Source organism: Pseudochaenichthys georgianus, chromosome 16 (genome assembly GCF_902827115.2).
Source record: "Pseudochaenichthys georgianus chromosome 16, fPseGeo1.2, whole genome shotgun sequence".
Classification (NCBI taxonomy): Eukaryota; Metazoa; Chordata; class Actinopteri; order Perciformes; family Channichthyidae; genus Pseudochaenichthys; species Pseudochaenichthys georgianus.
Genome location: NC_047518.2, coordinates 45730836 through 45744491, shown reverse-complemented (window position 1 = coordinate 45744491; position 13656 = coordinate 45730836). Strand labels below are relative to the sequence as shown.

The following is a 13656-nucleotide window of genomic DNA, read 5'->3' as shown; positions in this document are numbered from 1 at the left end:
CTTGAAATACTTTAAAAGTGGAAAAGAGAATGAACAATTAAAAATTTATATCAAATACAACAAAACCATATTCTGGATAATAAAAAGTCAAACATACACAGGATCCAAAATACTAAAGGAAGTGAAGCTACAGTGTAGTTTACATCTTCAGTCACTGCCTCCTCCAACGATGCAACTCAATATGTAGAAACACAACAAGTAGAAGTTAACCATATGCAAGTACCATTCAACCAGATGACCTAAATGAAATCCTGCAGAGTGAAATAAAATACTGCTCATTGTTTTAATAGATAAAATGTGAGATTGAACCAGCCCGAGGCTATGAGAGCAAACGCGGATAAGTGACGGTAAGGGCGCCCCGTGTTAAACGAGTGGGTGTGTGTTTGTTGTTGTGTGTGTGTGTGTACGTGCTCCTGTAGACTGCAGTATTGACAGCGGCCCGGCAGCGTGGGTGTGATTCACGAGCGTATATCTCCTCCCCTCCCCCCCTAAAAACCACCACCTCAGAAGTGCTGTCCTTGCACTGCATCAGCCCCCCACCTCTCCAAAGACTCACCCATGATTGGTTAAGAGGAGGAGGAGAAAGGGAGGAGGGGAGAGATCATGTTCCGCTGCCAGGGTTGGCACCGCACAGCCACGAGCTTCAGATGTACCGCCAGCAGCTCCTTCCCCTCCTCCACTATTTGTCACAGCCCCCCCCCCCCCTTTCCCTCCACCTGCTGATGATTCAAAGCTTTTATTGTCATGCGCACATAGCGACAGTGGAGATATGTCAATTAACATCTTAGGTCCTCCAACAGAGCCACACAATACAACGGATCAGATAGGAGAGTCTATATACAAGTAGTTGGAATCTGATATATTGGATAAATAATGTGTGTCAGATGAATGTTATGGATGTTCTTTCAAAAGTTCAGGTGTTAAATCGTTTCATTTCACTTTTATTCCGTTCATGGTATGCACAACTTAATATATAACAGTTATTTATTATTTCTATGAACACACCGTACCCGAAAAGGAGCAGGGGAAAAGAAAATAATCTTTTATTACCTGCCTCTTTCTCAAAGTAAATAAATGCATAGAAATAGTCACATGTTCTTATTCACAGCCAATCATACCTGTATCGTAGGAAAATAAGAGAAACACAAACACGTACGTATGGCCTGTGGAATGAAACTGCGGATGATTCTGCCACAATATCAGCCATAGGGTTTTGTTGATATAGTCGAGATGCATGCTGGGTAACTGAAGTGTAGCGTGCTTGGGTGTCAAATGGTTGCCCTGGAACATGCAGCAACAGGCTGTAAATATCAGGCGGTTGCTGGCAGAACACCCTCAAGGTTGGGCTGCAAACCGAGCCGCGCTGAGGCCGATGAGGGAATTCAGAGGCCTGATAAGACGCCAATAACCCCCCCCCCACCAACTCCCCCACCCCCATTGGTGGTTTGCCCCATATGAGGAAGAAACCCCCTCTCGTCTCCACCTTAAAAGCTGATTCACACTTGCCCTTTGATGCTGCTGAACTGCGCATGAACTTTGGCATTAATGCCTTCATGATGAACCTATAGACGGCTTAAAGTGACACGGAAGCAATGAAGACATACCATATGTTCTGGTGTATATCAGTATGTCGTGTCTCTACTTTAAAGAGTCCTCTCCTGCTGATGTTCAGGTGTATATCAGTATGTCGTGTCTCTACTTTAAAGAGTCCTCTCCTGCTGATGTTCAGGAGTATATGAGTATGTAGTGTCTCTACTTTAAAGAGTTCTCTCCTGCTGATGTTCAGGTGTATATCAGTATGTCGTGTCTCTACTTTAAAGAGTCCTCTCCTGCTGATGTTCAGGTCTATATCAGTATGTCGTGTCTCTACTTTAAAGAGTCCTCTCCTGCTGATGTTCAGGCGTATATCAGTATGTAGTGTCTCTACTTTAAAGAGTCCTCTGCTGCTGATGTTCAGGTGTATATCAGTATGTAGTGTCTCTACTTTAAAGAGTCCTCTCCTGCTGATGTTCAGGTGTATATCAGTATGTAGTGTCTCTACTTTAAAGAGTCCTCTCCTGCTGATGTCCAGGTGTATATCAGTATGTAGTGTCTCTACTTTAAAGAGTCCCCTCCTGCTGATGTTCAGGTGTATATCAGTATGTAGTGTCTCTACTTTAAAGAGTCCTCTCCTGCTGATGTTCAGGTGTATATCAGTATGTAGTGTCTCTACTTTAAAGAGTGCTCTCCTGCTGATGTTCAGGTGTATATCAGTATGTAGTGTCTCTACTTTAAAGAGTCCTCTCCTGCTGATGTTCAGGCGTATATCAGTATGTAGTGTCTCTACTTTAAAGAGTCCTCTGCTGCTGATGTTCAGGTGTATATCAGTATGTAGTGTCTCTACTTTAAAGAGTCCTCTCCTGCTGATGTTCAGGTGTATATCAGTATGTAGTGTCTCTACTTTAAAGAGTCCTCTCCTGCTGATGTTCAGGTGTATATCAGTATGTCGTGTCTCTACTTTAAAGAGTCCTCTCCTGCTGATGTTCAGGTGTATATCAGTATGTAGTGTCTCTCTCTACTTTAAAGAGTCCTCTCCTGCTGATGTTCAGGTGTATATCAGTATGTAGTGTCCCTACTTTAAAGAGTCCTCTCCTGCTGATGTTCAGGTGTATATCAGTATGTAGTGTCTCTACTTTAAAGAGTCCTCTCCCGCTGATGTTCAGGTGTATATCAGTATGTAGTGTCTCTACTTTAAAGAGTCCCCTCCTGCTGATGTTCAGGTGTATATCAGTATGTAGTGTCTCTACTTTAAAGAGTCCTCTCCTGCTGATGCTCAGGTGTATATCAGTTTGTAGTGTCTCTACTTTAAAGAGTCCTCTCCTGCTGATGCTCAGGTGTATATCAGTGTGTAGTGTCTCTACTTTAAAGAGTCCTCTCCTGCTGATGCTCAGGTGTATATCAGTATGTAGTGTCTCTACTTTAAAGAGTCCTCTCCTGCTGGTGTTCAGGTGTATATCAGTATGTAGTGTCTCTACTTTAAAGAGTCCTCTCCTGCTGATGCTCAGGTGTATATCAGTATGTAGTGTCTCTACTTTAAAGAGTCCTCTCCTACTAATGTTCAGGTGTATATCAGTATGCAGTGTCTCTACTTTAAAGAGTCCTCTCCTGCTGATGTTCAGGTGTATATCAGCATGTAGTGTCTCTACTTTAAATAGTCCTCTCCATACTTTAATGCTCAAAAACCTCATTATTTCTCTCATACTGCCTGTGCTGCAGCACCTCTTTTCACCCTCTGTCTGAAACCAGAGCCCAGTCTGCTCTGATTGGTTAGCTGGCCGGCTGTGTTGTGATTGGTCAACCGGACAAATTCAAAACCGTATACCATATGAATTACCAACAAGCAGTCCTTTAAACCAAATAATTAATAAAGAAACTACTGTTTTTATGTCTACATGGCAGATTTAAGTTCAAAGATTATACATGTCGACGTCTCAGAAGTGTTGATCTTGGCCTTCTGCCCCAGATCTGACTTTTATGCTCGAAGGTGTCAGATTTAGCGAACACTATACTCGCCTCGCAACCTCAAACACCTGCTGGTTTCTCTTCATGCGATCCACAGTTGCATGAATCCTCTGGCGGCATCATTGCTCATGTTCCCCCGTCCTGTGAGGGTCGGACTGAGTGATGAACGGTTATTGGTGAAATATTGATCCTCCTCAGCTTCAAACTGAAGGACGGATCAGTCATTTTGACGTTGGGGTGATCCTTCAGAGGCCGGTCGCCCTCCTCCTGAAACCTGACGCCCTCCGCAGATCTCGTGCCAACTCATATGAACATTCTTCTTCATACGCTTCGTCAACAGTCAACATGATTTGTAAACGTCTCAGGACTCTCAGCCTCTGATATCTGCTGGACACTTTGATGTCCCAGCATGCCTCAGAGTAACATGTTTTATTTTTAGAAGCGACTGTTGTGGCGGCAGCGTCTATTCAATTGTTGTTTATAAGTGTTTGTAATATGCAAGTTCAAAGTGACATTAACGCAGAACAGAATTTTGCAACATGAATTGAAATATGTGAACTTTATTGGCAGTAGATTGGGGAAATAAAAACACACTTTTTAGTCATTTCAATGGCAGTCGAGACCCATAATGCCCCAAAAGTAGCCAACAGTGTGGGAGAGACAGTGATTTTAGCCTTTGCAGACCATTTACATGCACTAAATACCTATATAACACACTATAGGGAAGGGACAACCCCAAAAAGCATAATATGGCCCCTTTGACTTAAAAAGAACACGCTCAAAAAGTCGTAGCGCTCGAGGCGGCTGCTTGAGAGTCACTTTATTCTTTTTGGAATCAATTTAAAAAAAGACTTGGAAAATGGTATGTGGACATTGTCCCACTTGTTGATTGTTGTCAGAGTAATTATAGTATTAGGGTTAGGGTTTAAATCGTTCAGGGTGTAATAATCCCCCTTTGGATGACAGTGGACGTTTGCAGTGGTTTTTACCGGCAGATGTTGGTGCCATATCTCAGCAGTTCTTTGGCATGGCGCCAGCAGCCATTTCCCCCCCGCCCCCCAACAAGAACCCCCACCACCGTTGACTGTTATCTTTCTGCTGCAGGCCGCTCTGCTGCCACTTAACACGCCGGGCCAGTAAAGAATGGACATGCAAGAAGAAGACTCACAGATAACACACACTCAGGAAGGACCGATACATCGATGCTTCAGTTATGTTTCAAGGATTCAAGGCTTTAATTGTCTTGTGTACATATACAGTGTAGATATGTCAATGGAAATCTTAGGTTACAGACTCCTCTAACAGGGCAAATCAATAAAACAGATAAAATAGTGCAAGTAAATAGAAATAAAATGCAATAGAAATAGTGCAAGAAGAGTCTATATACAAGTAAATGGAATATGATATCTTCGATAAATAATTTGTAAGTTGCAAACCGATGAACATACTGATAACGCTCCTCTGAAATCACTGAAAAAGATTTTAGCATGATGACTTTTTGGGGGAATTTGTGTTCCCTTGACAAGCTACTGCAAGGCTTTCCTCCCCAGGAAGGATAGAGGGGTTATGTATACTCCTTCTTTGAGTCTTAACTTAGAACCCAAACGTCCATAAACCTTGTAGAAAATATTGCAAAACTATTTTTGAAAAGCGGCACTCTTCATATTTGCAGATCTGCCTGAGAACTCCAGGTTTTTGAAGAGGTTAATCATAGTCTTTCTTTGAGTTATAACTCATTGAAATCTGAACCCAAATATCCCTTAAAAAACAGAAATGATAGAAAAGTTATATAAAATAAGACGCTGCTCATATTTGCCTGATAATCTAATGCGAAAAAGGTACAGAAAAAGGAGGCTTCCTCATATTTGCAGATGTGCTTGAGAATCCTCATGTTTTTAAGTATTCTTCAATCCAATGATACTTGTTGTAATACAGCAAACAAGAAGTGCTAATAGCTAATTTGGCATACATTTAATGGCGCACAGCTTTTTTGGGCTAAATATTGGGTAGTTAAGGGGATCAATTGTGTCAATACTGTGTGAAGAAGACCACAGTGTCAAACATGTAAAACCCCTGCTCTCCACCAACAAGACATGTATAAATAAACCGTGTAAATGTATTTCATTCCAGGCTTTCCGATTTAGTTCTGCTCTAATTATCACCTGCATCTGACCCAGTTATTATACTGTCAGTCAGGCCCTATTTTGCTCTCACACAGACAGCCTCGTCGTCATCGCATTACATCACATACTTCCTTTTTATCAAAGCCAACAACAGAATGCCGTCCAACCCAAACACGAGGTCTCTGCTCGCTGCGTTTTTTCTGATTTGTGTTTTCTGTGTCATGACTCAGTCACAGCCCCGCAGCCTCTGACACACACACACACACACACACACACACACACACACACACACACACACACACACACACACACACACACACACACACACACACACACACACACACACACACACACAGCTTTGGGCAGAAACATAGGTGGCGATATATCAGTAATACTACGGGGCAGTGTTAGCCTTGAGGACAGCAAGGCAGGTTGTCAGGAGGAAGGTCACCAGTTCACAAAACCCCTCGTCTCTGCTGGGAAAATCTGCGTGACGTGCCCTTTAGCAAGTCACTTAACCCCTGATCGCCCAAAGGAAGCTTCTTATTCTCCAACAATAGGAGACTGTAGCTGTACTGGGAAGCTTCCAGATGCAACAACTCTGTTTCTAAACAAGAACATGCAAACACTCTCCTCATGAATACATTTCAAGATATAATATTGCCCTCGCTGCTCGTGGTTTTCCACCCACATCGTTGGAATAAAACACTGAGGCGTTGAAATGTTGTAGCAACAGATGTCAGGGATAATGATCCAATGCAAAACAAATTCTAAGTGTGAGGCTATGACCTGATGTGCCTTCTCTAAAGCTTTGTGGACACATTTCTACACTGATAGTACATCTGTTTAATTTTCATACCTTTCTTAAGCTAAGTTAAGACGCTTTCTTTTGTTTCTCAGATTCTGTTTTTGTAGGTTTTACGCTGTCATATCTTTAATAAAAACGTTTGATTCATCTTTTTTACAGCACAATCTAATAACATTTAAAGGTCCCTACTTTGGGAACTCTGTATTCGTAGCCTTTGCAGAACATTTACATGCACAAAAACATGAGGGAAAACCCCAAAATGCAGCATTAAGATGTCTTACGTTTGAAATTCTTGTACTAAAACAAATCACAATATCTGAGCAACTCTTAAAACAATTGTAATTCAAAACAGACACTACTCTCCGACTAGTTTGCTGAAGGTTTTCTTTTCAATGCAATTTGCATGGAGGTATTATCCAAGGAAGAAGCATCACTGATATTTAGTTAGTTAAATTAATCCACAGGGACTGTAGTATTCCAGCATCTGTTCCTCTAATGTAATGAATGGAGCAGCTGAGGCAAGGCAAGGCAAGTTTATTTATATAGCACCTTTCAGCACCAGGCAATTCAAGGTGCTTTACAAAAATGAAAGACATTCAGACAAAGGCATTTAAAAACAGTAAAAGATAATAAAAGAAACATTAAAAGAAAAACAAAAAATGAAAGACATTAAGAAATGGCATTTAAAATCAGTCAATAAAAAGAAAAGCTAGAGCACATTCTTTAGAAGCTCCAATATGTGCTTTTATGTCCTTATTCCCCGAGTCCAACTCTTCTGAATATTCAGAAGAGGAGCTTGTCACTGGCCCCTTGTGAAATAAGCCGGCAAAACGCTTTTTGGGCGTTCCCCAGGGCTCTTATCCGGGTCCGCTGTAGATTCCTAATTATCAGCGTTAATCTTTTCATTGTCCAGAGCCCGCCTGTCGCTCCCTGCTGCTCAGCGAGGCAGGGACACACTCCAGGCCTCCTGCTTCCCGTGTGAGAGCAGAGATTCGGCCTGACATCAGACATGGGAAGCGAGCCCGCGCAGCATGAAGGGTAAAAGGTCGAGATTTGACCACCGGCGGGCAGATAAAGCCGCCTTTTCATGTGTGATCAGCCCACAACCTAAAGACAAATCCCTCGGCGCGCTGCTTTGAACTTCATCGCTGGCTTTTCAGAGGATAACGAAGGCTTGCGAGAGAGGAAGTGATGTTACCAACACCTCTTTACTCCGCCGAATGACGAGAACCAATGTTAAAACGTATTGGTAACACCTACTCTTTTCAAAAAGTACACTAATGAGGTGATTCATTGTACGCTTTCCTGCTCTCGCTTATTACATCTCTGCCAGAAAGACATGACGATGAAGAGAAGTCAAACATGGATTTTTTATTCTGTTGAAAATGATTGTGCTGTCGGAGCTGGAAGCTGATATCAGAAATATGTTTGCCAATGCTTTGTACATTCAGTTCCTGCAGCTAGACTTTCCAAGTGGAAACCAGGCTCTCAACGGTCTTCCATAATTCATAAGCAACTCATCGCCAAAGCAAGCCCTCTCTAAACGAGCGTGCTGTGCGGCGCCCACAGCTGCACCAAAGGGAATGTCAGTCTCATGACGGACAATTTCACATTCTTTGTTTCAGAAGAATGGGTGTAAGTAGAGGGCGTTTATCTTCTTCTTCTGCAGGTACAGGGAATGCAAACAATGCTGGAGAGCCTGTGTTGTGTCTGTCTCCAGAGGCTTCAGCTCTGCACACTGCCGCCACTTTTTGCTCCCACCGTCATGTGACGTGTGCACGTTGCGCAGTGTGTGCACACAGTCTGTATGTGTATATATATATATAGCGCGCTATTTTTAAAAGCTGAACTGCAAATAGTAGGAAACGGGGCCTAAAACGGTCCTCGCTTCTGTTGCCATTCCTGGTCTGCTGCTGCCGCCTCATTCATTCATGAGTCTGCATGAATTTGCAGAAACACTCCGGGCTTTTCCCTCTCCACTTTTCCCTTTTTGACATTTGAAATGTATGAAGTGCCAATCCTGTGTTTCTGGTCATGCGTTGTGGAGTATCGCAGACCACCCTTTATGTCATGGTTAATTAGATGCACGGCTGAATTAGACACGGCTTTTTACACTATTCGTATTTTCTCCGTGTTACATACAATTTAGGTCAGTGTTCAGTATTTATATAATAATAATAATAATAATGTTATCAGTGGACACCAACTCAGCTTGTTGTTAAATGCCGAGTTTAATCGGAGAGATCTTCCCGACTCATACATGCTTGACTTGAGAGTCAGGGAAATCAAAATACAAAAATAACAAAAGTGCTTTTTGAGAGTTAAAGTGAAATTCTTCCTTTGCTGCGAAGTTCATTTTTTATACCCTAAAAAATACCCTATTTTCTTGTAATTGAATGTCCATAATTGCTGGATAGATAAGTATACAATTTAAGGACTTTTAATACAAGAGCGTAACGGTATAATTACTTATTATTCATTTGGAGCAGAAGCGATTTATTAAATCTTGAATAATTGTTTGATCGTTAATTTCATGTTAGGCTTAATGATGGTTGAATGGATGGTAATTTGAGTTTCACTACTTGACATTAATAACGCAAGATCAGGTGTTTTGTTGGTTTGCATTGGTTGTGTTTATGTGGCAATAGTGTGTGACTGTGTGTGTAAGGAGCGTAATGTCGAGTAATGTTCATCCCAGTGTCAGCGGTCGTACTGCCCTGCTTTTATCACACAGATCACCGAGTCACAGATTATACGATGCGATACAATAATACTTTCCTGTCAGCAGCTCCATTTGCAACGTCAAACAAGGACAGACATTAAGACACGATGCAAGGAAAACAAACATGGACCAGAACATCACGATCACTGAAGAGAAACACTAATCAAGACCCTCAAAAATACATTTGACTCGATGGGGAAAAAAGATTTGGGGCCATTGAAGTCGCGGACTGACACGTACTGCCGTTTGGCCACTACACATTTCTGCTTCAACGTCTTGGCTTTTAGTCAACGTCAACTTTAATGTCAATCTTCCAGTTTGTGTGTACAGACAGAGACTTAAATAAAAGCACAACAATCAGTATATACAACATAACAGTCACTTCAATATTTTGAGAATCTGCATTAGTGCAATATTGTCCATTAGTGCGTTATTTTATTGACACAGATCGCAGAGGAAACCTGTTTCCTGTCGGGGGGGAAACACATTCAACACGTGTCAGTCCGGGGCAAGTAAATACCAATAAAATACAATAGATATAGTGCAAGAAGAGTCTATATACAAGTAATTGGAATATTGATACATAACAGATGAATGTTATGGAGGTTCTTTCAAAGGTTCAGGTGTTACACAGTCGTATGGCCTGTGGGATGAAACCGTCTCTGAGTCTGGTGGCTTTGTGTACTTTTGCGATCTCTTTTTATGACGGCGTTTTTTTAAATATGTGGCGTTCACGGTTTCTCCTCGCTGCTCTGCTTTCCATCGGGAGGGAAACACATTGGTAGTGTCAGTCCGGGGCAGCCGGGGGCCGCGGGCGACCAGCGGATCAGTGATGTGGCGCTGATGCCTCTAATGAAGCTGACACGCCCCCCCCCCCCCGAGGGCCTTCTGCTCTGCGTGTAGCCCTACAAACACCCCTCACCCTCCATAACTCCCACCGCCACTAGATAACCACCACGGCCCCTAGTAGACCACACACACACACACACACACACACACACACACACACACACACACACACACACACACACACACACACACACACACACACACACACACACACACACACACACACACACACAGACATTCCTGTTTGTCATCTTGCAATATACTTATTTATATGAAGTGTTTGGCTGAAACACCAAACAGATCATTGCAGCATTACCCATAATCCCCTCTGTTTCAGCCCTGTTTCCAAAGTGCTGATTCTCTGTCTGACTTTAGATGAAAATAAGGAGCCCCTCTGAGAGACATTTGGTTACAAAGAACTCAATGGTGCTCTAGGTGGAGATTCAGGTGATAAGGGGGGGGGGGGGTTACCTTGGTTGCTGATTGGCTAATGGCTACACAAGACAACACATCGTTATGACATCATAAAGTGACCTTTAATTTACATTATTTTATATTCTGTTCTTGTACATATCACATTCTATTTACATGTATATAGACTTTTTGCACTACTTTATTTTGTATTTTTGTATTTTATTATATATGTTGCATTGTTGGAGGACATTGTTGAAACCTTTGAATTTGAATCTTCTGATTCGTCTGCACCTCGAATGCATCGCTGCATCATTTTTTCTGTCGTTGTGTATGAGGGGTCGTTGCAAACCGTAGTCATATTCCAATTACTTGTATATAGACTCTTCTTGCACTATTTATATTCTATTTTATTTGCACAATTGTATTTTGTTTTATTGTGGTGCACTGCTGGAGGAGCCTGTGACCTAAGATGTTCACTGTCATATCTACACTGTAGCTAATATCCACATGGTAATACAAGCCTTGCATCTTGAATCCAGCAGCTAAAGTGGGTCACAGTGTGCAAACCCCCCCCTTTCCTCTGTGTACTAATGAATGTCTGTGTGTTGTTTTCCAGGATCTGCCCAGCTGAGGTGAAGGGGAGGGCAGAGGATCCCAGATCAACCTGAGTGTGGATGACCTGGCTCTGGAATCAGGAACATGATCTGAAGAAGGCGCCGCACACCGAACCCCGACTTCCTCTCCTCCTCCTCCCTGTTTTTTTATTTCTAAATCTACTGGGTCACAGCCTCCCTGCCGGGCTGCTAACACCAGCGTGCACTGAGAGGACGACCTGAGGAAGGAAATTCAGCGACAGCCATCCGTGACCTCTGACCTCGACACACTGCCAGAACCATGGGGAGGAAAAAGATCCAGATCCAGAGGATCACTGATGAACGCAACAGACAGGTGAGAGGCTGTTCAGTAACCCAGCGATATCTGGATGTGTAACCAGGCCGCGGGAGTAACTGTTACAAGTGATGAGATTAGGTAGTCAAAATACCATTTTTTTTTTTTTAACGGTATTCGATTACAATTACATTAAAAAACTGATTATGGTTACATTCAAAATAAAATAGAGATTACTAGCAGGATTACAGCATTACAATATATTTCGAAATGAGTCGGCAGTTCACCACTTCCTGTTGCCTCGTGTTGAAGTCAATGTATTTTTGAATGAGTCCTATCGAGCTGCAGAGATTTTCTTGTTTTGTTCTGCGCGATAAGATACATCAGTAAATACTCCACTGGTGAATAAAAAAAATGGTGGTTGCTAAAAAGTGTCTAAATGAGACGACCAAACGTCATCACGCCAAACATTAGCCACCTTTAGCTTAGCGGTGGTGACGTGAAGTCATGTGACCGTGCTGTAGTTCCTTTATAGCCCAACATTAGCCTCCTTTAGCTTAGCGGTGGTGACGTGAAGTCATGTGACCGTGCTGTAGTTCCTTTATAGCCCAACATTAGCCACCTTTAGCTTAGCGGTGGTGACGTGAAGTCATGTGACCGTGCTGTAGTTCCTTTATAGCCTAACATTAGCCTCCTTTAGCTTAGCGGTGGTGACGTGAAGTCATGTGACCGTGCTGTAGTTCCTTTATAGCCCAACATTAGCTACCTTTAGCTTAGCGGTGGTGACCTAAAGTCATGTGACCATGCTGTAGTTCCTTTATAGCCCAACATTAGCCTCCTTTAGCTTAGCGGTGGTGACGTGAAGTCATGTGACCGTGCTGTAGTTCCTTTATAGCCCAACATTAGCTACCTTTAGCTTAGCGGTGGTGACGTGAGGTCATGTGACCGTGCTGTAGTTCCTTTATAGCCCAACATTAGCTACCTTTGGCTTAGCGGTGGTGAAGTCATGTGACCGTGCTGTAGTTCCTTTATAGCCCAACATTAGCCGCCTTTAGCTTAGCGGAGGTGACGTGAAGTCATGTGACCGTGCTGTAGTTCCTTTATAGCCCAACATTAGCCACCTTTAGCTTAGCGGAGGTGACGTGAAGTCATGTGACCGTGCTGTAGTTCCTTTATAGCCCAACATTAGCCACCTTTAGCTTAGCGGAGGTGACGTGAAGTCATGTGACCGTGCTGTAGTTCCTTTATAGCACAACATTAGCTACCTTTAGCTTAGCGGTGGTGACGTGAAGTCATGTGACCGTGCTGTAGTTCCTTTATAGCCCAACATTAGCCACCTTTAGCTTAGCGGAGGTGACGTGAAGTCATGTGACCGTGCTGTAGTTCCTTTATAGCACAACATTAGCTACCTTTAGCTTAGCGGTGGTGACGTGAAGTCATGTGACCGTGCTGTAGTTCCTTTATAGCCCAACATTAGCCACCTTTAGCTTAGCGGTAGTGACGTGAAGTCATGTGATCGTGCTGTAGTTCCTTTATAGCCCAATATTAGCCTCCTTTAGCTTAGCGGTGGTGACGTGAAGTCATGTGACCGTGCTGTAGTTCCTTTATAGCCCAACATTAGCCACCTTTAGCTTAGCGGAGGTGACGTGAAGTCATGTGACCGTGCTGTAGTTCCTTTATAGCCCAACATTAGCTACCTTTAGCTTACCGGTGGTGACGTGAAGTCATGTGACCGTGCCGTAGTTCCTTTATAGCCAAACATTAGCCACCTTTAGCTTAGCGGTGGTGACATGAAGTCATGTGACCGTGCTGTAGTTCCTTTATAGCCCAGCACTAGCTTTTTACTTCAGAAATCATAAAGTGGTGTCTTGCTAAACAAACCATGTTAGTATTATTAATGTGGGAACCAGGGAGATGCTAATTTACTCAACAAAAAGAATGCATCCGATGTTAACCTGGATTGAACTCCCTATATGATTTAAATATCCCCGTCACACATCCTGCTCATATAATCATATCAACGCCTCCTTAATTAATTTCCATTAGGCTGACAGAAAGCCTTATCAAATTCCCACAGGGGTCCTTTCTGTTTTCACATGTCCCATGTAGCATGAACAACCTAATGGGCGTTCTCTCAACAATATAACCGCATTGAGTTTTATGAGTCTCATTCGACTCTAATCAGGAGACTTCCCCTACAGTAGAGAGAAAAAGCAACACATTATGATATATACCACCTTAAAACAGTCCCTCGGTTACATCAGTGGCATTGTCAGCGATGATGAAAGGGTAAATGATCCGTCTTAAATGAGTCGACTGGTAAATGGGCTTCACTCCATTGAGCAGATTGA

At 42.8% G+C, this 13656-nt stretch overlaps 2 protein-coding genes across 9 annotated transcripts in view; both read left to right on the top strand.

Moving 5' to 3' along the window:
• Positions 1-13656, top strand: part of LOC117460575 (killer cell lectin-like receptor subfamily B member 1B allele C) — a 461418-nt gene that overhangs the window by 309902 nt on the left and 137860 nt on the right. The gene's annotated exons all lie outside the window — the stretch shown is intronic.
• The window catches only part of mef2d (myocyte enhancer factor 2d), a 159617-nt gene that overhangs the window by 57243 nt on the left and 88718 nt on the right, over positions 1-13656 (top strand). For all 8 annotated transcript variants that reach the window (XM_071206008.1, XM_071206007.1, XM_071206010.1 and 5 more), the window contains exon 2: positions 11034-11365. In XM_071206008.1, the coding sequence (XP_071062109.1) occupies positions 11312-11365 (54 nt within the window). In that variant the 5' untranslated portion in view covers positions 11034-11311. The remainder of the gene's footprint in view (positions 1-11033; positions 11366-13656) is intronic.